The 26206-nt window shown below is 45.4% G+C and overlaps 2 protein-coding genes across 3 annotated transcripts in view; one reads left to right on the top strand and one right to left on the bottom strand.

The window, feature by feature from the left end:
* Positions 1–10354, bottom strand: part of USP37 (ubiquitin specific peptidase 37) — a 52720-nt gene extending 42366 nt beyond the window's left edge. Inside the window, exons 1-2 of one of the 2 annotated variants that reach the window (XM_073634372.1) lie at positions 10120–10354; positions 6853–7045 (exon numbers count right to left, since the gene is read on the bottom strand). In XM_073634372.1, the coding sequence (XP_073490473.1) occupies positions 6853–7008 (156 nt within the window). In that variant the 5' untranslated portion in view covers positions 7009–7045; positions 10120–10354. The remainder of the gene's footprint in view (positions 1–6852; positions 7046–10119) is intronic. The other variant, XM_073634371.1, reaches the window with a different exon arrangement.
* Positions 10355–10401: 47 nt separating this feature from the next.
* Positions 10402–26206, top strand: part of CNOT9 (CCR4-NOT transcription complex subunit 9) — a 28014-nt gene continuing 12209 nt past the window's right edge. Inside the window, exons 1-4 of the mRNA XM_073634373.1 lie at positions 10402–10557; positions 16776–16955; positions 20599–20714; positions 23941–24050. Coding sequence (XP_073490474.1) covers positions 10534–10557; positions 16776–16955; positions 20599–20714; positions 23941–24050 — 430 coding nt within the window. The 5' untranslated portion in view covers positions 10402–10533. The remainder of the gene's footprint in view (positions 10558–16775; positions 16956–20598; positions 20715–23940; positions 24051–26206) is intronic.

Here is a 26206-nt window from a genome sequence, read left to right as displayed (position 1 = left end):
GCCATACATTATACTAAATTTTCTTGTCCAATTTTCCTTTAGATTTACAAAAACCATATAATAATATGGAGGTCAGACTTAAACATTTTCAATTTGTACGCAATCAAGCAGGCCCTTGCACTACATATTTGAAGGTAAATTTAAAGGAAATTGAATAAGAGAAAATTGTATAATGTAGTATGGCCAGCTTAACACGCTCCTCCCCCCAGATTAACAATGTTGCTGTCAACAGGGGGCCGTGCCTCCCCTGTGCGCCTTCATGCAGAGTGGGGTCGATCCAATACAGGTGGTGTGTTACTGGCCAGATTACCAAGTAAAAACAGAGAGAAAAATAGCCTAAAAAAGAAATTTTTGGCTTTGGGTTTAATGCCGCTTTACAGTGGCTGCAAACATCAGGCACTAAATATAAACAAAGCATATCCCTCTATAGTGTGTACTTGTCTCAATTAAGAACACTTAAATGTCATTTCTCTCTGCTGCCTCCTTCCTCTACTATCAGCATGAGTCATTTCTGACAAGTTTTTCTGAAAAAAAAAAAAAAAGTGACAGGGGAGGAATCTCTAGCACACAGCCTGTGATTAACAGCCTCAGCTCTATTCCTGTGTGAAGGGGAGGGGTCCCTTCTAGGGATCGACCGATATTGCTTCAAGGGGTTTTACCAGGGTGATGCTTGCAGCTGCATGCATCACCCCGGTACCATTCTTTAGACGGTTGGCTGTTATTACAAGCAGCGGGAGGGGACGTCCGTTCCCCCCCCCGCCACCTTCCGCCACTCGCCCGGGCTCTCACGTCCCACTGGGAGGCACAAGCAACCAGCTGGCACGTCTGCCGGCTGGCCGAAGACCCGAACAAAGCCGATGCTTCGTTCGGGTCTCGGATCTAGTAACCCGGAAGCGATGTCATAACATCACTTCCCGGATCACTGGCATCCTAAAGGCGCCAGTTTTGAAAAAACAGAGTTAGGTACCTGGTAACTCTTTTTCTAAGAAGTCTTCCAGGGCAGCATCCGAGAGATAGGCTCCTCCTCCCTAAAACAGGAAACACATTAGTCCACCATTATAAATTTCACACTCTTACCTGTGTGCCTCAGTTATGTTAAAGCACCGAAGGAATTCCCTGTAAGCTGCAAGCTCCCCCTCTGTACCTGGTTTTTGTTGTTTCAAGGGTGGGAACTAGTGCTGCCCTGGAAGACTTCTTAGAAAAAGAGTTACCAGGTACCTAACTCTGTTTTCTCGAATCGTCTTCCAGGGCAGCATCCGAGAGGATATATCAAGCAATACTTACTAGGGTGGGGTTAGAGACTGGAGCACTTTACGACCAAATGCTTGGTCTTGGTCAGACAGCTGGTCTATGCGGTAGTGCTTAGCGAAAGTACTGAAGCTCGACCATGTCGCTGCCCTGCAGATCTGCTCCGGAGTTGCCCCTGCTTTCTCTGCGGCCGAGGTTGCCCAGGCTCTAGTTGAGTGCGCTCTGATTTCACTAGGTGGAGTGAGATTCTGTGCCTTATAGGTAATCTGTATGGCCATCCTTATCCATCTGCTGATGGTGCTTTTTGAAGCTTGTTTCCCTCTGTTGATTCCTGCATAGAGGATGAAGAGGGAGGTCGTTCTACGCCATTCTTTTGTTCTTTCGAGATACGCTATGAGCGTGTTCCTTACATCAAGTTTGCTGTAAATGTTTCTTTTCCTACTATCCATGGTTGTTGGAAGTGAGGGTATGACGATGTTTTGGGTTCTGTGAAATGTAGAAGAGACCTTGGGTAGAAAGGCCGGATCTGGAGAGAGAATTATCTTGTCCAGATGTATTAGACAGTATGGTTCTATTGAAGATAGAGCTTGGATCTCACTCACTCTTCTGGCGGATACTAAGGCCAGAAGGAGCGCAGTTTTTAACGTGAGGTTTTTGTCTGAGCTGTCCTCGATAGGTTCAAACGGAGGGGAAAGAAAGCCCTTAAGTACTGTGCCCATGTCCCAGGTGGGAGTTTTGTACAATTTGGCTGGTTTGGATCTTTTAAGAGCTATGAGGAATCGTCTTATCAGCGGGTCTTCCGCTAGTCTAGTATCCATGACCGAGGAAAGTGCTGCAACTTGTACTTTCAGGGTACTTGGTGATATGTTTTTGTCTGCACCATCTTGTAGGAAGTCCAAAACTATTGGAATTATCCCACCGTTGGAGATTGGTCTGTCTTCGTACCAAGAAACAAATTTTTTCCTTATTTTCTCATAGATGGCTCTCGTTACCGGCTTTCTGCTGTTTAAGATGGTGTTGATTACTCTGTCTGACAGGCCTTTGTTCTGGAGTTTTACCCTCTCAGTAACCAAGCCGAGAGCTTCGAGATTTTGTGGTTCGGATGGTTGACTGGGCCTTGTGACAGTAGATCCGGGCGGTCCGTCAGTGTCAGCTGAGGTTGTATGCTGAGATTTTTTAAATGACTGAACCATGCTCTCCCCTGTAATGCTGGCTTGAAGGTTTTTAGCGCTTCCCCCACAGCTTTCAGCTCTCTCAAGTTTGAGGAGGCTCGTGCCCATTTGGGTGTCCATTTCCCTTGCGAGAACCGCCCTTCCATGTGGGCTCCCCATCCTAGGGCGCTTGCATCGGTGGTGATGCTGACTGGATTGACTTGAGCCCATCTGCGCCCCTCGATGACCCGAAGTGGGTTGAGCCACCAGTAGAGTGTTTGTTTGACTGTGGCGGGGACGGGAATGGATTTTTCTAGGGATGCTTGCCTGCCATCCCATTGGGACAGAATGTAGTTCTGTAAGGGTCGCATGTGAATTTGTGCCCAGGTGATGGCTGGAATGGAAGACGTCATCAGTCCTAGTACGGACATTCCGTGCCTGATCGTTGTGGAATGGTTCCTTAGCAGGGACGTAATTGCTTGTGTCATTTTTACGTCTTTTCCCTTTGTTAGGAAAATTTTTGACAGTCTGGAGTCCAGCACGTATCCCAGGTACACTACTCTCTGGCTTGGGATCATTTGCGATTTCTCTGCGTTTATTAACCATCCCAGGTTTTGCAGATAGATCATACTCTTGCGCAGGTTGTTTTCTAGGATTGCTGCTGAGTCCGCAAAGAACAGGAGGTCGTCTAAGTATGGTATTATTCCAATACCCTCTTGTCTTAGACCTTTTAGCGCTTCCGCCATTATTTTTGAGAATATTCTTGGAGCTGAGGAGATTCCGAAGGGGAGAGCTGTGTACTGTAGGTGCAGCGTAGCTGCTGGCCCCTGGATTGCGAACCTTAGAAACCTTTGGTGATCCTTCCTTATGGGGACATGTAGGTAGGCATCCTGTAAGTCTAGTGTTGCCATGAATGTCTCCTGCGGTAGGATGTTCCTGATTGAATAGATAGATTCCATTCTGAATCTCTTGTATCTTATTCCTCGGTTGAGTGGTTTGAGGTTTGGTATCAGCCTTAGTTTGCCTGATGGTTTTCTTTTTGCGAAGATGTGTGAGTAGAAGCCCTTCTGTTCCTCCTCTTGGGGAACGTGACAAATCACCTTCTGATCTAATAGTTTCTGTAGGGATTCTAGAAACACCTTTGCTTGATTGCTGTCCTTGGGTAGCATGGTCACTAAGTATTTGGTTGGGGGGCGGTTGGAGAATTCTATTGCGTAACCGTCCGCTATGGTGCGCAGTATGAATTTGTTTTCTGTTATCTCCTCCCATTGGTGGGAGAAAGCCGCCAATCTGCCCCCCACCTGAAGGCAGTCATTGTTTTTTGTTCTTTTGGGTATTAGGCTTGAGGATGAATTCACCTTTGTCTTTCTTGTTTTGTTGACCGCAGTGCTTTTTTGCCCCTGGCTTATTGAATTTCTTGAAATGCCGAAAGGGCGCCTTCCCTTGTCTCTTCTTGGTTTGAGGGAACCCCTTATTTTTTGCTGCAGTCCTATCCAGGACTGTTTCTAGTTCGGGACCAAACAGTAGGTCTCCAGTGAATGGTATGCCACATAAACGGTTCTTGGAAGGTGCATCCCCCCCCAGGATTTTAACCACAGGGCTCTGCGGGCCGAGTTTAGTAGTGCCGTGGTCCTAGAGGATATTCTGACAGTTTCTGCTGAAGCATCTGCCAAGAAAGCTGCCGCTCTAGTTAGTGTGGGGATGGTTTTAATTAGTTCCTCCCTGGGTGTGTCGTTCTCCAATAGATCTTGCAGCTGGGTTAGCCAGACTAGCAAGGTTCGGGCTGTGCAGGTGGAAGCAATAGCCGGATTTAGGTTTGCCGCCCCTGCTTCCCATGCCCTTTTCAGGAGAGCTTCTATTTTCTTGTCCATGGGGTCGCTGAGGGTACCTGCGTCATCAAAAGCCAAGTCCGATTTGTTCGTGATTTTTGCCAGAGAGGCATCCACCTTGGGGCATTTAGCCCAGGTTTTGGTGTCTGCTTCCGCAAACGGGTATCTGCGTTTGATTGTGGCGGGGATGAAAAGCTTTTTCTCTGGGTCTTCCCATTCCTTTTTGACTATGTCTTTAAGTGTTTGGTGTACCGGGAACGTTCTTGGCTTCTTGGGCTGGAGCCCTTTGTACATTCTGTCATGCATAGTGAGTTCTGCGGTTTTCTGTTCTTTAATGCCTAGAGTGTCAGTGATGGCTTTGAGAAGACTGTCTGTGTCCTCAGAAGGAAACAGGTTGCAGTCTGTCGTGTCATCTTCCTCCTCTGAGTCTGAACAGATACCGTCTTCTGATTCAGATTGTTCAGATTCATCTGAATCCACCTCTTGTTCTGCCTGTACCTTGTTCTCCCTTGGAATGTGTGTTCCGCTGGTAGATGGGATACTGGCCTGAGCGACACTTGCTGGCGTTTCTAATTTCTCTATAGCTGAGCGTAGTGGTGCCATGGTGCTCTGAATTTCTTTCTTAAAAGAATTGAGCAGGTCTTTCAAAAATCCCTGTGATTCTTTTGCCACCATTTTGTCTAAGCATTTCTGACACAGGGGCTTTTTCCAATCTGGGGAAAGCCTGTGGCTGCATGAGGCACATGTTTTGCCTTTAGCCTTCCTTTCCTCAGGGGTCTTTGCCTGCAAGCGAGCATAGAGAACAAAAAAAAACCCCGTGAGTTCAGGTGGTCAAAGGAACTGCCTGTAGATAGGCAGTAAAGAGGTTAAGACAGAGATAATTCAAGAATATTCTGGCTTACCTTGGAGCTGTCCTGATTTGCAGGATCTGCAGGGCAGGGTGGGGAAGCGTCAGACATGATCAGCCACCAGGATCCTCTGCTTAGAGGCCTTTTTATCTGCTTCCTGCATAAGCTCCGGCCCCGCCCCCGGCTGACCCCATGCAGGTTGGTGGACACACCTGCACATGCCGCTGTATTGTAGAGTAACTGTGCTGGTAGTGAGGGGTAGCATTGAACAAATTTGCTATTTGTATTCTGTTTTCTTTCTCTTTTTTTTTTTTTTTTTTATAAACTTCCCGCCCCTAGGTGTCCCTGCTCTATCTCCGTAGTAGATAGACTACGGGAAAATGGCCGCCAACCCGGAAGCGGAACTTCCTCGGCGCCATCTTGGTACACCCCCGACTTCCTGTAGCGGCCTGTGGCGGTGAGGACGCTGCTGCGCCGCCCGGAGAGCGGTGGATTCGTTTGGGGGGACAGCCGCAGCCACCAGGGACCTAATTTAGAAGGTGCAAAACCCTCCCTGCTAGACCCTCTGCTGCTGAGGTTTTCGGCAGCGGGCGGCGGCGGCGGCGGGGGGGGGGGGCGCCCATCTATGCATGTATCCATCCCTCCTGGCGGGCTCCAGATTCTGCGGAAAGCCAGAGGGGGGTGCTTGCGGAAGCATACACAGGCCTAACAGCGGCATGGGGTGGGGATGACAGAGTCCTCCTGCAGCCTGGGGGGATGATTGCAGACCCCTCAGTAGGGGCGAAATCTCAGGCTTTGAGCAATGTTGCCCAGTGCTGCGCCTGCTCGCCCTCCCAAAGCCCCTTGGGCTGTATGGGATGCTGGCAGGGGGTCTCCTGCAACAAGCACAGAGACAGGTGAAAATAAAATAACAAACGTTCTTGCAGCTCCTGTGGGTCCGGAGGAAACACAAACAACTGAGGCACACAGGTAAGAGTGTGAAATTTATAATGGTGGACTAATGTGTTTCCTGTTTTAGGGAGGAGGAGCCTATCTCTCGGATGCTGCCCTGGAAGACGATTCGAGAAATATAAGTATCCAAAAAACGCCGATCTTGACGCTTTAAAAATACTTTCAAGTGCAAAGGAGGGGTTTGGAGTCTTATAGATCCCTGATCTCTCCATAAAGAGGACCTGTCATTGCCTATTACTGTCACAGGGGATGTTACATTCCTTGTGATAGCAATAACAGTCATACACAAAAAAAAAAAAAAAGTGTAAATTTTTTTTTTAAATGTACATATCGACCTGAGAGGTGGCCGAAATATCGGTATTGTATCAGCACCGAAAATCGATATCGGTCGATCCCTAGTCCCTTCCTTCATTCCAATCAGCTCTCAGAGCTCTCACTGAGCTCTGCAGTTTGTAATTTCAGATCTCTGCTTCCTTTTTTCTGATAGCTCAGACAAGAGTTCTAAATTCAGCACTTTGAATTGATGAAGAGAAGACTGCAGGTAAACAGGTATAACTTATGTAGAAGGATTGGTTTAATCTCTGTGTATCGCCCCAAGGTCAGTCACTTCGCTGGGTATATAGAAGGGTTTACAGCCACTTTGAAAGGTCACTTCACATTCATAAAAGAATGATAAATCATGTAAAATCGCTGTTCCAGTTATCCCGCAGTTTAATATTACAATTACTTTTCCATTTCCGTCGCTCAGAAATGGATTTCAAAAACTGGCAAAAAAAAAAAGTTATGATATGAAGGAGACCATTGACTACAAAACAATAGGCTCACCTGAAATTTTGCAGGTACACCGCCAGCATTGAAACTCACGACGAGGCTGTATTTGTTATCTTTTTCCACAACTTCACAGCTGCCTTCCTTCCACTTCGATGTCCCCATATTCAGGCAGTGGATCCGAATTGAGCCCCTCAGGCTAAGGGAAGCCATTTCGGCAAAATGGTAGAGATCTCAAAAAAGGGGCAATCTGAAGGGTGAAAGGGTACAGTAAAAATAAGGCCAAATGTGTATCAGCTTATAGCTAAACACGTACATGTGTGTATATATATATATATATATATATATATATGTAACAAAATAGGTAAAAAGCCAAGGGGGTGAATACTTTTGCAAGGCACTGTGTGTATATAGTCACCCCCCTTGGCTTTTTACCTATTTTGTTACATTACAGCCTTTAGTCCAATGTTTTTTTTAATCTGAATTATATGTGATGGATCAGAACACAATAGTCTAAGTTGGTGAAGTAAAATTAGAAAAATATATACATAAAACTATTTTTCAGAAATAAAAAACTGATAATTGGCATGTGCGTATGTATTCACTCCCTTTGTTATGAAGCCCATAAAAAGCTCTGGTGCAACCAATTACCTTCAGAAGTCACATAATTAGTGAAATGATGTCCACCTGTGTGCAATCTAAGTGTCACATGATCTGTCATTACATATACACACCTTTGTGAAAGGCCTCAGAGGCTGCAACAACTAAGCAAGAGACACCACTAACCAAACACTGCCATGAAGACCAAGGAACTCTCCAAACAAGTAAAGGACAATGTTGTTGAGAAGTACAAGTCAGGGTTAGGTTATAAAAAAAAAATATCCAAATCTTTGATGATCCCTAGGAGCACCATCAAATCTATCATAACCAAACGGAAAGAACATGGCACAACAGCAAACCTGCCAAGAGATGGCCGCACACCAAAACTCACGGACCGGGCAAGGAGGGCATTAATCAGAGAGGAGCACAGAGACCTAAGGTAACCCTGGAGGAGCTGCAGAGTTCCACAGCAGAGACTGGAGTATCTGTACATAGGACCACAATAAGCCGTACGCTCCATAGAGTTGGGCTTTATGGCAGAGTGGCCAGAAGAAAGACATTACTTTCAGCAAAAAATGGCATGTTCCGAGTTTGCAAAAAGGCATGTGGGAGATTCCCAAAATGTATGGAGGAAGGTGCTCTGGTCTGATGAGACTAAAACTGAACTTTTTGGACATCAAAGAAAACGCTATGTCTGGTGAAAACCCAACACATCACATCGCCCAAAGAATACCATCCCCACTGTGAAACATGGTGGTGGCAGCATCATGCTGTGGGGATGTTTTTCAGCAGTCGGGACTGGGAAACTGGTCAGAGTTGAGGGAAAGATGGATGGTGATAAATACAGGAATATTCTTGAGCAAAACCTGTAGCACTCTGTGTGTGATTTGAGGCTAGGACAGAGGTTCACCTTCCAGCAGGACAATGACCCCAAACACACTGCTAAAGCAACACTTGAGTGGTTTAAGGGGAAACGTTTAAATGTGTTGGAATGGCCAAGTCAAAGCCCAGACCTCAATCCAATAGAAAATCTGTGGTCAGACTTAAAGATTGCTGTTCACAAGCGCAAACCATCCAACTTAAAGGAGATGGAGCAGTTTTGCAAGGAGGAATGGGCAAAAATCCCAGTGGTAAGATGTGCCAAGTTCATAGAGACTTATCCAAAGCGACTTGGAGCTGTGATAGCCGCAAAAGGAGGCTCTACAAAGTATTGACTTTAGGGGGGTGAATAGTTATGCACATTGACTTTTTCTGTTATTTTGTTGTTTGCTTCACAATAAAAAAAAAAAAAAAATCTTCAAAGTTGTGGGCATGTTCTGTAAATTAAATGATGCAAATCCTCAAACAATCCATGTTAATTCCAGGTTGTGAGGCAACAAAACACGAAAAATGCCAAGGGGGGTAAAAAAAAAAAATTATAATAGAGATATATATCTCACTATATTACCAAAAGTATTGGGACGCCTGTACACACATACACGAACTTTAACCACGTGACGGCGGCAGAATGGCTCCTCTGCGCAAATTGCCGTAGCTGTACGGCGTCCGCTTTAAGGCCTGCCGCGTCACTGAGGAGCCAATGGATGTGCCTGGCGACCACAATCGCTCCTGAAAGAGCAGGAACGGGGGATCTGTGTGTTCTTAGTATATAGAAACACCGATTGGAAGGAAGGAAGGTCTGGACAGCCGCACTCCAATAAAAACGCCTTTATTGTACAAAATAACCAAAGTACAAACCACAGCAGGGTACGGGATAAAAAAAGCTGATACACCGACCGTTCTCCTCCCCCAGTCAGTCCCACCCCCCCCCCCCCCCCCCCCAGTTAGAACACAATTAACCTCTTGATCGCCCCCTAGTGTTTTACCCCTTCACTGCCAGTGACATTTATAGAGTAATCAGTGGCTATTTATAGCTCTGATCGCTGTATAAATTCCAACGGTTTCAAAGAAGTGTCTGATGTGTCCACCATAATGTCACAGTCCCGTTAAAAATCACAGATCGCCGCCATTACCAGTAAAAATAAATTATAAAAATGCCATAAAACTTTCCCCTACATTGTAGACGCTATAACATTTGTGCAAACCAAACAATATACGCTTATTGCGATTTTTTTTTTTTTACTAGAAATACTTAGAAGAATACGTATCGGCCTAAACTGTGGAAGAAATTTGTTTGGGGACATTGCAGGCTCTTGTAGTTCCCTTTATAGGGGGGTGTCGGAGGACACTGCAGGCTCTTGTAGTTTCCTCTAAAGGGGGTGTTGGGGGGGACGTGCAGTCTCTTGTAGCTCCCTCTATAGGGGTGGGGGGGGGGTGTCAGGCTCTGGCAGTTCCCTCTATGGCAGGGGATGTCAGGCTCTTGTAGCTCCCTCTATAGGGGGGGGGGGGGTCAGGCTCTGGCAGTTCCCTCTATGGCGGGGGGGGACGTGCAGGCTCTTGTAGCTCCCTCTATGGGGGGTGTCAGGCTCTGGCAGTTCTCCCTATATGGGGGGGGGGGGGGGTGTCAGGCTCTTGTAGCTCCCTCTATAGGGGGGGTGTCAGGCTCTGGCAGTTCTCCCTATATGGGGGGGGGACGTGCAGGCTCTTGTAGCTCCCTCTATGGGGGGGTGTCAGGCTCTGGCAGTTCTCCCTATATGGGGGGGGGGGTGTCAGGCTCTTGTAGCTCCCTCTATAGGGGGGGTGTCAGGGGAAATGGCGCACCTGTGGCCCCTCTCACTCACTCACCCAGTAGGGGCCCAGGGCCCGGCTCCTCCGCCTGTCACACACAGCGCACGATTTGGCGGGAATGTGCCGATCCTCTCAGCGCAGAAGCGAACGTCCCAGTCAGGCGCGGAATGACATCACCTGCGTCTGACCGTTCCGCGCCGCGCACATCGATGACGTCAGCCCCGGTCCCTGCTCGGTTTTCCCCGTTTATTTCCGTACCCCGCTTGTTTTTTTGGGTGTGTGGTGAACTCTCCGGGGTCTCTGTACGGCGGGTCCCCGGATTTGAGGAACGTGTGAGCAGACTCCCCGGGCGTGGGTCACGTGAGGCGGTGACGTCAGCGGAAGGGGCCGGGCGCCGGTTGTTGTTGGAGAGGGGGAGGCGGAGGAAGAGCGGACCCGGACAGGAGTGAGCCCGGGGGGGAGGCTCCGAACATGCACAGCCTGGCCACGGCGGCGGTGAGTGAGGTGTGGGAGGAAACATAGAGCCAGGGGGCCCTTCTGGAGGACACAGGGGGGGCCCCGAGCTGCCATGGAGGTCCCTGAGTGACTGGAGAGGTCATAGAACGACCCAATCACTGAGATATTACATTAGAACTAGAGGAAGCGCGGCTTTCATTCTGGATAGTGGGATGGAGGGTTATAACCTCTGTCAGCGGTGCTTTATTCGTTGGCTCATTGAGGAGACTTTTCCTCACTTCCTGTCCCATATCCAAAACAGGAAGTGAGGGATATCCCACCGGTGTCCCCATTAAAAGGTTTCCCCTCAGGTCTGCGACACCTCCAATATTAGGATGCACTTCCAATGATAATGGTAAACAGGAGACATAGAGAAGGAGAATCTCTCTAATGGGGGCACAGACAGCAATAAAAACTGACAGAGGTTCTAATTCCTCTCCAATCCATCCAATACTTTATGTGACACAACAGGCAGGATTATCAGTGAAGGGAAGTGATAGGAGCTGAGAATTGTTCCACGAGTACAATACTGTCGGGGAATTATGTTTTGGGGGGGGTCCACAATCTGAGGGGGGATAAGCAAACCTCCCACCCTCTTCCCAAAGAGAAGATTGGGGGGGACTGGAACCCTGAGATGAGGATATCCCCAGAGGAGAACATGGGGACACCCTCCGAGGAGACGATGAGCTGACCAATGAGGAGAGGACAAGTGCACTTCCTGAGGAGGGGATGGGGAGACCCTTAAGGAGAGGACAAGGACACCCCCTGAGGAGAAGATTGGGGGATCCATGAGAGGAGGAGGCAAGGAGTCATGGTAAAATCTCTTGGAAATACATGGAGACCACTGAGAACATGTGGAGACCACCATGAGTTCTCCCCTGAAGGAACTACAAGGTGGGACAAGGAACCTCAAGAGAGGGAAAAAATATATATGTACAGTATCTCACAAAAGTGAGTACACATCTCACATTTTTGTAAATATTTTCTTCTATCTTTTCATGTGACAACACTGAAGAAATGACACTTTGCTACAATGTAAAGTAGTGAGTGTACAGCTTGTATAACAGTGTAAATTTGTTGTCCCCTCAAAATAACTCAACACACAGCCTTCTGTTTTGAAGATGCCCCACAAATGCTCAATAGGGTTTAGGTCTGGAGACATGCTTGGCCAGTCCATCACCTTTACCCTCAGCTTCTTTAGCAAGGCAGTGGTCGTCTTGGAGGTGTGTTTGGGGTTGTTATGTTGCAATACTGCCCTGCGGTCCAGTCTCGGAAGGGAGGGGATCATGCTCTGCTTCAGTATGTCACAGTACATGTTGCCATTCATGGTTCCCTCAATGATCTGTAGCTCCCCAGTGCCGGCAGCACTCATGCAGTCCCAGACCATGACACTCCCACCACCATGCTTGACTGTAGACAAGACACACTTGTCTTTGTACTCCTCACCTGGTTGCCGCCAAACACGCTTGTCACCATCTGAACCAAATCAGTTTATCTTGTTCTCATCAGACCACAGGACATGGTTCCAGTAATCCATGTCTTTAGTCTGCTTGTCTTCAGCAAACTGTTTGCAGGCTTACTTGTGCATCATCTTTAGAAGAGTCTTCCTTCTGGGATGACGGCCATGCAGACCATTTTGATGCAGTGTGCGGCGTATGGTCTGAACACTGACAGGCTGACCCCCCCACCCCTTCAACCTCTGCAGCAATGCTGGCAGCACTCATACGTAGGGCTGGGAGATTTTCTTAAAAAAAAAAAATCTTCGATTCTCTTAAAAGAAACTCGATTCACGATTCGAATCGAGGTTTTTTTGGAAACCGCGCCGGTCCCGAGGCGCTGCGGGCATGAGCTTTTAGGCGAGGCCGCGGCGTCCGGCCTAGCGGACTAGGCCGAAGCCGTGGCCTCACCTAAAAACTCCTTGTCCGCAGCTCTTCAGGCCCGGCGTGGTGTCCGCGCCGGTCCGGAGGCGCTGCTGGCATGAGTTTTTAGCCGTAGCCGTAGCCGCGGCCTCGCCTAAAAACTCGTGCCCGCAGCGCTTCGGACCGGCGTGGTGACAAAAAAAAAAAAATCAATTTGCTTAAATTTTGAATCGATTTGACCTCTCAACTCGATTCAAGATTTAAATCGATTTTTTTTCCCAGCCCTACTCATACGTCTAATTCCCAAAGACAACCTCTGGATATGATGCTGAGCACGTGCACTCAACTTCTTTGGATAATCATGGCGAGGCCTGTTCTGAGCGGAACCCGTCCTGTTAAACCGCTGTATGGCCTTGGCCACCGTGCTGCAGCTCAGTTTTAAGGTCTTGGCAATCTTCTTATAGCCTAGGCCAGTGATGGCAAACCTTGGCACCCCAGATGTTTTGGAACTACATTTCCCATGATGCTCATGCACTATGCAGTGTAGTGGAGCATCATGGGAAATGTAGTTCCAAAACATCTGGGGTGCCAAGGTTCGCCATCTTTATGTAGAGCAACAATTCTTTTTTTCAGATCCTCAGAAAGTTCTTTGCCATGAGGTGCCATGTTGACCTTCCAGTGACCAGTATGAGAGAGTGAGAGCGATAACACCGAATTTAACACCCCTGCTCCCCATTCACACCTGAGACCTTGTAACACTGAGTCACATGATGGAAAGTGGCTAATTGGGCTCAATTTGGACATTTTCACTTAGGGGTGTACTCAATTTTCTTGCCAACAGTTTAGACATTAATGGCTGTGTGTTGAGTTATTTTGAGGGGACAGCAAATTTACACTGTTATACAAGCTGTACACTCACTACTTTACATTGTAGCACAGTGTCATTTCTTCAGTGTTGTCACATGAAAAGATAGAATAAAATATTTACAAAAATGTGAGGGGTGTACTCACTTTTGTGAGATACTGTGCGTAGAGAGAGACGACCCCATAGCCGTAAAGGACAGGAGACCCGCTGCACACAGGATCTACATAGTCCCCTGAGGTGGCAGGGACTGGAGGCCCTCTAGGGAGTTACAAAGAACCCAGAGTAACTGGATGAAACTCTACTGAAGACCTATACAAACCCCTGAGGAAGGGGGTTAAGGAGACCCTAACTGAGGCCATATAAAGAGACTCCTGAGAACAGTGAGACAAGGAGGGTTCTTCCTGAAGACATATAAATAGACCCGTTAAGAGCAAGACACAGGAAACCCCCTTGATGCATATATAGGGACCCCTGAGAAAGTCAAGGAGACTTGCCTAAAGCAGTATAAGCAGAACCCTGAGAAAGGTAAGACAAGTAGAACCCCCACCCCCCCTCCCCGGCTATATATGGAGACCCCCCCCAAGGAAGTGGGGACTGGATCTACTCTTATGAGGTCTATAGGGACTCCTGAGGAACTGGCAATGGAGATCCCCCGAGGAAGGAGGGACAAGGAATCCCTTTCAGGGAACTTGCTGGCTCTTGTTGTTTCCTCCATATACATGTACTACAGATGAAATGCATTTGACTGTAAAGAAAGAATAGATTGGTGATACATCATCTTAATTTATTGATGGTTAAACCAGTGACACGCAGTCATCCCCTTCACTTTTTCCAGGAGAGGGCAGTGACACAAACCCTCCTGATCTGCACATAGGCCAGTGACACTAACAGATCAATATACAGTGGGGGGGGGGGGGGGATATTTATTCGATCCCCTGCAGATTTTGTAAGTTTGCCCACTTACAAAGAAATGATCAGTCTATAATTTTTATTATAGGTGTATTTTAAATGATAGAGAATATCAACCTAAAATCCAGAAAAAAAACAATACAAATGTTATAAATGAAAGCGGGATTCCGGCCGTAAAAAAAAAAAAATAAAAAATGTAAAAGTCAGCAGCTACAAACACTGTAGCTGCTGACTTTAAATGAGTACTTACCTGTCCTGGGTGCCCACGGTGTCGGCCGCCCGAGGCCGACCCGTCCCTCGGGTCCCGGCACCGCCATCCTAATTAAAGGAAACAGGCAGTGGAGCCTTGCGGCTTCACTGTCAGTTTCCTACTGCGCACGCACGCGTGAGCGCTCTGTGAATGGCCCCGTGGTGTTCTGGGAACACACACAGTTCCCAGAAGTCAACGGGGCCACTCACCGAGGAGCAGAACACACTGCGGAATAGGAAGAGGCAGATTAGGAAGACTGCCTAGCAACAAGGGTTTAGGTAAGTTTAAATTTTTAATTTTTTTTTTTTTTTTAGTATTTTTCATGCAATTTTTTCTTTTTTTTTTTTTTTTTTTTTTTTTTTTTTTTAGGGTGGCAGTTCAGTGACTAAATAAGTATTTGATCCCCAAGCAAAACATGACTTAGTACTTGGTGGAGAAACCCTTGTTGGCAAGCACAGAGGTCAGATTTTTCTTGTAGTTGGTGAGCAGGTTTGCACACATCTCAGGAGGGATTTTGGTCCTCTCTTCATTACAGATCTTCTCTAAATCCTTAAGGTTTCTTGGTTGTCGCTTGTCAACCTCAAAGTTTCAGCTCCCTTCATAAATTTTCTATAGGATTAAGGTCTGAAGACTAGGCCACTCCATGACCTTAATGTGCTTCTTCTTGAGCCACTCCTTTGTTGCCTTGGTGGTATGTTTTGGTCATTGTTCTGCTGGAAGACCCATCTTCTGTGTTCTGGCTGAGGGAAGAAGGTTCTCCTCCAAGACCCTACAATACATGGCCCCGTCCATTGGCCCCTCAATGGGGCAAAGTCAGCCTGTACCTTTAGCAGAGAAACAGCCCCAAAATGTTTCCACCTCCGTGCTTGACTGTAAGAACACCATGCAAGATTTTGCCTCATGGGGTAAGGATGATCATGAGAAACGTGAGAGACCAGCCCAGAACTACACGGGAGGAGCTTGAGAATGATCTCAAGACAATTGGGACCACAGTCGCCAAACAAACAATTGGTAACACAATACACCACCATGGATTGAAATCCTGCAGCGCCCGCAAGGTCCCCCTCCTCAAGAAGGCACATGTACAGGCCCATCTGAAGTTTGCCAATGAACATCTAAATGGTTCAGAGAAGGATTGGGATAAAGTACTGTGGTCAGCTGATGTGTGGGATGGTGTTCTTAGGGTCGTAGTCAGCAATTTTCTTCCTCCAAACACGGCGAGTTGAGTTAATGCCAAAGAGCTCAATTTTGGTCTCATCTGACCACAGAACTTTCTCCCAAACCTTCTCTGAATCATTTAGACGTTCATTGGCAAACTTCAGACAGGCCTGTACATGTGCCTTCTTGAGGAGGGGGACCTTGCGGGCGCTGCAGAATTTCAACCCATGGTGACGTATTGTGTTATCAATGGTTTGTTTGGTGGCTGTGGTCCCAACTGCCTTGAGATCATTCACAAGATCCTCCCGTGTAGTTCTGGGCTGATCCCTCACTTTTCTCATGGTCCTCCTCACCCCATGAGGCAAAATCTTGCATTGAGCTCCAGACCGAGGGCGATTGATATATTTCTTCCGTTTGTGAATAATCCATCCAACAGTTGTCTCCTTCTCACCAAGCTTCTTGCTGATGGTCTTGTAGCCCATTCCAGCCTTATGCAGGTCTACAATCTTGCCCCTGACATCCTTTGACAGCTCTTTGGTCTTGCCCATGATGGTGAGGTTTGAATGGAAGAAAGAGATTCTGTGGACAGGTGTCTTTTTTATACACATAACGAGTTGTCATTAGGAGAACCTTCTTACATTGACAGGACTAATCTGCGTACCACATGAACACCTACTGTAGCCAGTCTGTGGGAGCCAAAATTATTTTTGGCTGGTAGGGGATCAAATACTTTATTTTACTCACTGAACTTCAACTCCATTTATAACATTTGTATCGTGCTTTTTTTTTTTTTTTTCCAGATTTTTGGTTGATATTCTGTCTCTATTATATAAAATACACCTATGATAAAAAATTTTAAACCCTTAATTTCTTTGTAAATGGGCAAACTTACAAAATCTGCAGGGGATCAAATCATTATTTCCCCCACTGTACATGGCGGGATGTAAGCTTGTTCAGCAAATATCTAGGTTTGGCTCATGCTTCATTCTTTTCTAGCTAAAGCAACTGCTATGGTACTCCTTAGTTTAATCATTGTATATCAATTATAGCTATTTGTTTACCATAAAAAAAATATTCTTTAGAACTCAGAGTCAGAGGATTCACCTGTGGTGTGTTTTTTTTTTTTTTTTGTTTTTTTATTTTATTTATTTATTTATTTTTTTATTTCCATATACAGCCTGGGCCAGCACCACTTAACCCTGTTGACAGAGACAAGATTTATCAGTGGATCAATGAATTATCAAGCCCAGAATCTCGGGAGAATGCTCTGTTGGAGCTCAGCAAGAAGCGGGAATCTGTCTCCGATCTCGCACCCATGCTGTGGCACTCATTTGGTACTATTGCAGCACTGTTACAGGTTTGTTTCTTTTATGTGAACTGGACATTCACCTATTTATTATAACCAGTTTCTATGTGTATAATGCTGACCCCCCATTCTAAAGACTACACTAACAGTCCCATCTTAGCATATTGCTCATCTACTACATTTTTGTAGTAATACAGATTTAGATTTGCTGGTGTAGTTCAGCTGGTCTTTTATCATTCTTCTGAGGTTTTTCTTTAAAGTGATTGTACAGTCACTCGTGATAAAACATGTAAATCCCCTCTTTTACATGAAGATGTCATGTGCAGTATCTGTAGTTTTTTAGAAATGAGAATTCCTTATTTTACGGCGCTCCTGGGCCCTCGTGTGATCTAAGCACTACAGTGGGAGGGGCTGTGTCCCCCCCGCTGACGTCAGCCAGGAGGAGAGTGGCGTGAGGTCACGTTCACTGTAAAGAAAGTATTTTGCGGAATTGTTTTCAAAAACTACAGATCCCGCACATTCAGTCATTTTTTTCAGCTTTCCATTTATTAAATCTTCTGCCCTTGTTGTTTTAACTTTGGATAGTAAAACATTTTTTTTTTTTCTGACAGTAAATCCCTTATACAGCCCACTTCCTTTTTCTTGTCTGGTCGTTAGCCTAGGCTTATGACATTATGCACAGTTCTCTCTCGTGAGAGTTTGCCAGGAAGGGAGGGGGGGATGAGTCATAAGAAGGGCAATGAGAGCTGCAGAGCTGGGAGGTGTGCGTCTGTGTAAATCCAGGAAGTGAACAGGCAGCAGCTTCAGCTGCCCACAGTTAAAATGGTTGCAGCCAGACTCGGTGGAGGGAGATTTCTGCAGCAAGCATATTTGGGAAGTGCAGAATCACAGAATATATAAAATATACAAAGTGGTTGGAGGGAAGCTTCAGAATGGCAAAGATGTTTTTTATTACAAATTATGTGAGCAGACTGCAGTTCCTCTTTAAATCTTAAAGTGGTTGTAAAGCCACTTTTCTTCTTGCTATAATCCAATGTGTTCTATTAAAGTATGTACCCCAGTGCATGTTATTCATGAAAAAAAAATCCTGCTTCAAAACTAATTTCAGAGCGCCCCTCGGGGCTCACGTGACCTTCCGCCGCTGTCTTCCCCATTCCAACATCTACAGCAGGCAGGGCTGAGAATACCCAGCTGATGTCAGCTGGGAGGAGAGGAGAAAAGCTGTGGGCAGTCATGTGGGCACCGAGCGGCGCTCTGAAATTAGATATGAAGCGGCATTTATTTTATAAATAACATACACTGGGGCACATACATTAATATAACACATTGGATTATAGGAAGACAACAATCATTTGTGCAGCAGGAGGGAAGGGGCGAGCACTGACACAACTGACAGGCAGGGAGGGAGAGAGGACAGAGGAGAGACAGCGGATGACGGAGGCATGTAAACTGACTTCTGTGTCAGGGCTCAGCAGCCATGATATACCGTGGTCAGTTTACAGAGGGGAGGGCAAAACCAGGCCAGATCAGCCATATATTTCAGGTGATACAGTGGACCAAATTACACAGCACAAGCACTGTGCTGTATAACATGCTTTAGGGAAACGGGATTAATTTTTTTTGGCAACAAACACTTTAACCCCTTCCCGACCAGCCGCAGCAGTTATACTGCGGAGGGTTGGCTCCCCTGGGCGAGCCGTCGTAGCTGTACATCGGCTTGTCTTGACCACTAGGGGGCTCGTGCCTCTGAAGCGCGTCCGCCGAGCACCCGCGATCGCTCCACACAGAGACAGAACGGAGATCTGTCAATGTAATCGGACAGATCTCCGTGCTGTCAGGGGTGAGGAGAGCAATCTGTTGTTCATACTAAGTATGAACAACAATCGCTCTCCTCACCCAGGCAGTCCCATCCCCCCACAGTTAGAATCACTCCCTAGGTAACAGTTAAACCCTTGATCGCCCCGCCCCCTACTGTTAATCCCTTCCCTGCTAGTGACATTTACACAGTAATCAGTAGATTTTTATAGCATTGATCGCTGTATAAATGTCAGTGGTCCCAAAATAGTGTCAAAAGTCTCCGATCTGTCCGCCATAATGTTGCAGTCCCGATAAAAAAATCTCTGATCGCCGCCGTTACTAGTAAAAAAAAATAAAAATAAAATAATAATAATAAAAATGCCATAAATCTTTCCCCTATTTTGTAGACACTATAGCTTTTGCGCAAACCAATCAATATACGCTTATTGCGATTTTTATTACCAAAAATATGTTGAAGAATACTTATCGGCCAAAAACTGAGGAAAAAAATTTGTTTTTTTTTTTAAATGGGGGATATTGTAGCAAAAAGTACAAAATATTATGTTTTTTCAAAATTGTCGGTCTGTTTTTGTTTATATCGAAAAAAATAAGACCGCAGAGATGATGTGTGTGTGTGTATGTATGTATGTGTGTGTATATATATATATATATATATATATATATATATATATATATATATATATATATACTGTCAATTTACAATCTGTTATTTAGACCTTCGTGAAATTATGATTATTTTTTTAGATTAAAATATATTATTCTATCATCTACAATTTTTATTTATTTTTTTTCCTTCGTTCTGAGCAAATTCATTTTTGTATTGTGCTGTTAAAATTCCATCTGTTTCTCATTTTTTAGTTTGCCTTTATGTGGTGTTATCTCAGTGTGGTGGCTTTTTTTTTTTTTTTTTATTCATTCTTCGTAATTTTCTCTCATTTCCAACACATATTCCCACATTGTCCAAAACTATTTTCCCATTTATTTTAAAATTCTGAGGAACACGACTTATTGCAATCGGAAAATATTTAATCTTTGTTCTCCTGGGTGTTTTCTTTTTCCTCAAAATTGTGTCCTATTAATAGATTTTCTTTCCAAGAATCTTTTCGCATTGTAAATCCTTTGTAACCCCTCTCATTTCTGACTTCTCTCCCTCCTCCTCCTTATCATTTTATTTACTAATTTTCTGAACCTTCGTTATGGCTACACACTCACTTTATTTGACGGAAATCTGCACATTAATATTCCATTACATTTTACAGTATCTCACAAAAGTGAGTACACCCCTCACATTTTTGTAAATATTTTATTGTATCTTTTCATGTGACAACACTGAAGAAATGACACTTTGCTACAATGTAAAGTAGTGAGTGTACAGCTTGTATAACAGTGTAAATTTGCTGTCCCCTCAAAATAACTCAACACACAGCCATTAATGTCTAAACCGCTGGCAACAAAAGTCAGTACACCCCTAAATGAAAATGTCCAAATTGGGCCCAAAGTGTCAATATTTTGTGTGGCCACCATTATTTTGCAGCACCGCCTTAAAGTGTTTAACTCAAATATTATATTCACTGCCAGCCCCTCTATTAGAGGCTGGCATACCGCACTATGCAAGTCCTTTGTAAAAATGAACTTTCTAAATACCTCTTTAGAGCTGTCTTCAGGCCGGTCATATGACTTGTGCCCGCTTTACAGCTCCGAGACATTACTTCTGCGGGAGGGTAGGGTGATCTGCCTCTGACGTCAGCCGGGGAGATCACGTGACCTCCCGCAGAAAAAAACGCTTATTTCTGTAATGTGACACCTTTTTTTTATATTTTTGATGCCTGTGAATATGATGATAAATTCACGAAATATTTTCTGGTGTTTTGTGCAGGAAATTGTAAATATCTACCCATCAATAAACCCACCTACCCTGACAGCACATCAGTCCAACCGCGTGTGTAATGCACTGGCCTTGCTACAATGTGTGGCATCACACCCAGAGACCAGGTAAGGAATTGGGCTCCTGTGGTTAGATATCTGATGTGTTTATCTTAGGACTCTTTCAGACGGGCGGACTCCGCCAGTGTATCCGCCTGCTTAGCTGGGAGTCTGTCTGCAGACCCAGCCCGCCTTCTTCTATGGGCGGTCCGATGGAAACGATCTGCCAGTCGCATGGGGAACAGATCCGATCGGGTCCACCTAAAAAAAAAAAAAACTGATGGGCAGACCCGAATTGGTCCACCCGTGTGAAAGACGCCTTACTCTAGTGTGTGTGTTTTTGGTTTTTTTTGTTTTTTTTTGTTTTTTTTCTGTTTTTTTTTTGTTAGTGGGGAAATTTCTTGTTTTACTATCCACGTGGTTACACAATCTGTCATGCTGATTTGTTATATCCTCCTTCTTTTTTTTTTTCTACCTTTTTTTTTTTTTTTTTTTTTTTTTTTTTTTTTATTGAAAGATTAACATTACAAAACAGCAGTTTAAAATAACTGCTGTGCAGCAGTTCTTAAAATTAAACCTAAAAAGAATACCAAAAAAATATATATGAAACAAAATAGCCTCGTCATGTATATACCAGTTTTAGGGTCCCCCTCCCACAGGTGAGTGACCAGTGAAATGCCGTCCCCTTACATAAAAGTAATACAAGGATACACAGTGTGGGCCAATCTACACCCCAACCAAAGACAAAAGTACTGAGAAACATACATTAAGTTACATAGCAGTAAGTATTTAAGGATATTAAAGCAGAAGTTCACTTTTTAGACAAGGAAATTATAAATGTGCATTCATTTTATTTTTTTATTCTTTTATTTTTTGGAGCCTGTAGAGCATAGATCGCTGGAGCATAGATAAAGCTGCTCTCCATAATAAAAATGCCACATGGGTTATGTTTCTGTGTATTGATGCTACAGTGCACTGAAAACACACAAAAAAAGGGGTAATTGCCTTCCTTAAAGTGGAGTTTCACCCAAAAGTGGCACTTCCGCTTTAAGGACTCCTTACCCTGACATGCTACATTTGGAATGTCTTCTTCTTTTTTTTTTTGGGGGGGGGGGGGGGGGGTTCCTAGTTTTGACAGGTACCTAACCCAGCTCCCTCTTCTGCTCATGGCGCCGAGCAGAAGTTCTCCTCTCCCACCCCCCCACCCCCCTGCAATCGTCTGGGACACGTCACAGGTCCCAGAAGATTGCCTGGTCTTTCGGAACGCGAATCGCGACTTTCAAGCTGTCATAGCCGGGTGCCCACACTTGCAATGCTGGCGCCACGGAGAGGGGAAGGAAAGAAGAGAGGCTTTGGGCGGCCGCATTGCTGGCCCGTGGGACAGGTGAGTGTGTGTTTATTAAAAGTCAGCAGCTACATTTTCTCTAAGCGTCTTACAGGACAGCCCATGAGACCTACGGCTCCTCCCACCAGGACAGGAAACGCGTTAACCCCCACCAGATAAAATTGCGCTCCTCCAGGCCCCATGTCAGTATTAGTGTTTCCTCCGGAAGGGGGTAACATGTTTCCTGGAACTGGTTCCCCTAGGTCTCACGAGCATGGCTCCTGTGGCATTTTGGGGTGGCATTCCTTCCTTCTTCTTAGGTCCCAGAGCGGCACATCCACCAGCGGAGTAGGCTTGTGGCTGCTGTCCCTGCTTCTCAGTGCATGGGGAATGGCAGCACCACGGTGTACGTCGGAGCTCCGGTCCGCACACCGCATGGCGGCAGTCAGCTGTTCTCTCCTTGTTCAACAGCGTGGCTGGAGTGTGCAGGGGAGGAGAGGAAGCCGTGCGAAAAGGGGCGGAACTTATGCGTTCCAAGCGGGGTCATTTCTGGGGAGTGGGACGTCATCAGCGGGTGCCGGAGACGCTAGTTCCTGTCTCTAAACGGCGTAAACAGGGATGCTCGGAAGCCTGGTGTTTAAAAGAGTGAAACCCGGCAAGGGAAGCAAGAGCTTCATCAAATCAGAGAGCTTCTAGTTGTCAAGAAAACCTTGCAGGCATTTCAGATGGAAATCGGGGGTCACAATCTCCAGATTCTATCCGACAATATCGCTACGGTTGCGTAATTTAACAAACAGGTACGAGGCGTCGGATACGTCAATCTGTCGCCCAGGAGATTTTATCATGGGCAGAAGGGAATCTAGCCTTAGTTACAGCCGTGCACCTGAAGGGGACACAAAAAGCTACCGGATATGCCAGGACAATTGGTCTCTTCATCCCGAAATCTTTGTGGGTCTCGCCGACAAATAAGGAAGTCCCGAAGCGGATCTGTTCGCAGATCAGAACAATCGCAAGACAGAGAAGTTCTTTTCTCTGAACCCAGCAGATCGATCATTGGGGATCGATGCTCTGGCGAATCCGTGGCCATTCTGCCTCCGTTACGCCTTCCCGCCAATCAGGATAATTCCGGAAGTTTCTGCTAGAAGACACAGATCTTATCCTAATGGCCGTGGTTTTCCCTGTTACAAAAAAAAAAAAAAATGTCCCGGGTTTAGTGCAGTTTGGTTACATTTTAGAAATTGGAAGGAATCCTGCATCCAGCACTTCTGAAACTGTCGGATGCTGAAGATTTGGCAGCCAGCTTAGGCCTTCAGAGACTATAAAAATCAGCGGTGTGCTCTCTGAAGAGTGATCTGCTTTAGGATCTCCCTTCAGAGTGCATTTGGTAGGTGGTAAGGAGGCATTGTATCGCCTCCTCACCACCTGCTTTGAACCCCGCACTTACGTGCCGCAACTGCGTTCTTTTCATGCGTTTACAGGGCTCTTGAAGAGCTGCTCATTCACTTGATTGAGTCACGCTTGGCGGGAATTATGCCCATCAAAAGGAACGGAGCGGGGGGGAGGTGGAGTACCGGCTGCAGCCGTAAAGCATCGAGGCTGTGGCATGTGTACACTCCAGGATGCTGCCTCTGCAGCTAAAGGGGGGCAGTCAGGGGATGGTAAAAACACAGCTCAACCACTGTGCTATATCCCCCCCCCCTCAACCACTAGTCTGAATGAACCTTTAAAGCCGAACTAAACTCCACAGAATGCTCACTTCCACCTCATGGAAATCTGTCACGTGGGCTCAACCAGAGTCTGCAGGAAATGCACTGAGCTGCGAGGTGGCAGGTAAGTTTTTATTGCAGAAGAGACTTAACAAGTGCTGCCTTCTTGAAGTTTTGTTTTGTTTTTTTTTAAAGTTTTAGTTTTGCTGTAACTCTTTGCCCTTTTTGAAAAAAATAACTTTTTATTTATTTTTTTCTGTCCCAGATCTGCCTTTCTTGCAGCACATATTCCATTGTTCTTATACCCTTTCCTGCACACCGTCAGCAAAACCCGGCCTTTCGAATACCTGCGGCTGACCAGCCTCGGAGTAATCGGTAAGTTCATCAGTATCTGGAGTATAGAGGTCGACCAATATGGGTTTTTCTCTGGCCGATGCTGATATTTAGAAATGGCCGCGGCCGATTTTATATGATGCCGATGCCAATGTGTTAGGCAGAATTTAACAGTTAAGTAATCAGAAGTGATACAGAAAATTTCTTAAATTAAACATTTATTATACACAACAAGCCTCCAATCTGTGCACTTGTATGTATAATTTAGATTAAAAAAAAACTATGTATCTTAACCACTTCAGCCCCGGAAGGATTTACCCCCTTCCTGACCAGAGTATTTTTTTGCGATTCGGCACTGCGTCGCTTTAACTGGCAATTGCGCGGTCGTGCGACGCTGTACCCTAACAAAATTGGCGTCCTTTTTTTTCCCCCACAAATAGAACTTTCTTTTGGTATTCGATCACCTCTGCAGTTTTTATTTTTTGCGCTATAAACAAAAGAATAGCGACAATTTTGTAAAAAAACACAATATTTTTTACTTTTTGCTATAATATCCCCCAAAAATATATATATAAAAACTATTTATTTTTTTTTTCCTCAGTTTAGGACGATACGTATTCTACATATTTTTGGTCAAAAAATAAATAAATAAAAATAAATAAGCGTATATTGATTGGTTTGCGCAAAAGTTATAGCAGCTACAAAATAGGGGATAGATTTGTCATTTTTATTATTATTTTTTTTTTACTAGTAATGGCGGCGATCTGCAATTTTTATCATGACTGCAACATTATGGCGGTCACATCGGACAATTTTGACGCTATTTTGGGACCATTGTCATTTATACAGCGATCAGTGCTATAAAAATGCACTGAGTACTGTGAAGGGGTTAAGTGTGTTCTAGGGAGTGATTCTAACTGTTGGGGGGGGGGGGGGGGGGGTTCATCTCACATGACAGAGATCACTACACCCGATGACAGGGAGCAGTGATCTCTGTCATGTCACAAGGCAGAACGGGGAAATGCTTCGTTTACATAGGTGCAAAAGTTATAACAAAATAGGGGATAGTTTTATAGCATTTTTATTATTATTTTATTTTTACTAGTAATGGCAGCGATCTGCGATTCCCCCCCCCCCCCCCCCCATCGTGACTGCGACATTATGGCGGACACATCAGACAATTTTGGGACCATTGGCATTTAATACAGCATGCTATACAAATGCATTGATTACTATAAAAATGTCACTGGCAGTGAAGGGGTTAACACTAGGGGCCGATCAAGGGGTTAACGGTGTTCCCTGGGAATTGATTCTAACTGAAGGGGGAGGGGACTGACTAGAGGAAGTGACGGATCGTGATTCCTAGCTAATAGGAACACACGATCTGTCATTCCTCTTCAGCACAGAACAGGGAAGTGTGTGTTTATATGCACTCATCCCTGTTCTGTGTCTCCTGCTCACGATCGCTCGCGGCCGGCGGTCATCTCGACCGACGGCCACGAGCATCAGCACCCCCGCTGTGCGCGCGTCTGCTATCCCAACCCCGCGAGCCAACGTATAGCTAAGTGGTTTCGCGCAGGGGAGCCAACCTGCCACAGTATAACTGCGGCAGCTAGTCGGGAAGCGGTTAAATATTACATGCACAAAAATAGGTAATCAATCAAAACTTTTGGACAAAAAAAAAGGGCTAACTTTTTACTGGTGGGTTTTTTTTTTTTTTTTTTTTTAATTCATTAAAGTGTATTTTTTCCCAAAAAATTGCATTTGAAAGACCGCTGCGCAAATACCGCGTGACATAAAATATTGCAGCAACCACCATTTTATTCTCTAGGGCAGTGATGGCGAACCTTGGCACCCCAGATGTTTTGAAACTACATTTCCCATGATGCTAGTGCACTCTGCAGTGTAGCTGAGCATCATGGGAAATGTAGTTCCAAAACATCTGGGGTGCCAAGGTTCGTCATCACTGCTCTAGGGTCTCTGCTAAAAAAAATATATATAATGTTTGGGGGTTCTAAGTGATTTTCTAGCAGAAAATACTGAATTTATACTTGTAATTAACATATGTCAGAAAAGATTTAGTCTTTAAATGGTTAAACTGAGATCTTCTACACACCGGAGTTCATTCCTTTGATAAGTAGAAACATTGTATCTCTTTGCTTCTTTTATCAGCTTGTTCTCAGACTTGGTAGGCTGCC

The sequence above is a fragment of the Aquarana catesbeiana genome, linkage group LG06 (assembly GCF_042186555.1).
Source record: "Aquarana catesbeiana isolate 2022-GZ linkage group LG06, ASM4218655v1, whole genome shotgun sequence".
Lineage (NCBI taxonomy): Eukaryota > Metazoa > Chordata > Amphibia > Anura > Ranidae > Aquarana > Aquarana catesbeiana.
The sequence above is the reverse complement of the archived record's forward strand: the minus strand, read 5'-3'. Positions and strand labels throughout refer to the sequence as shown.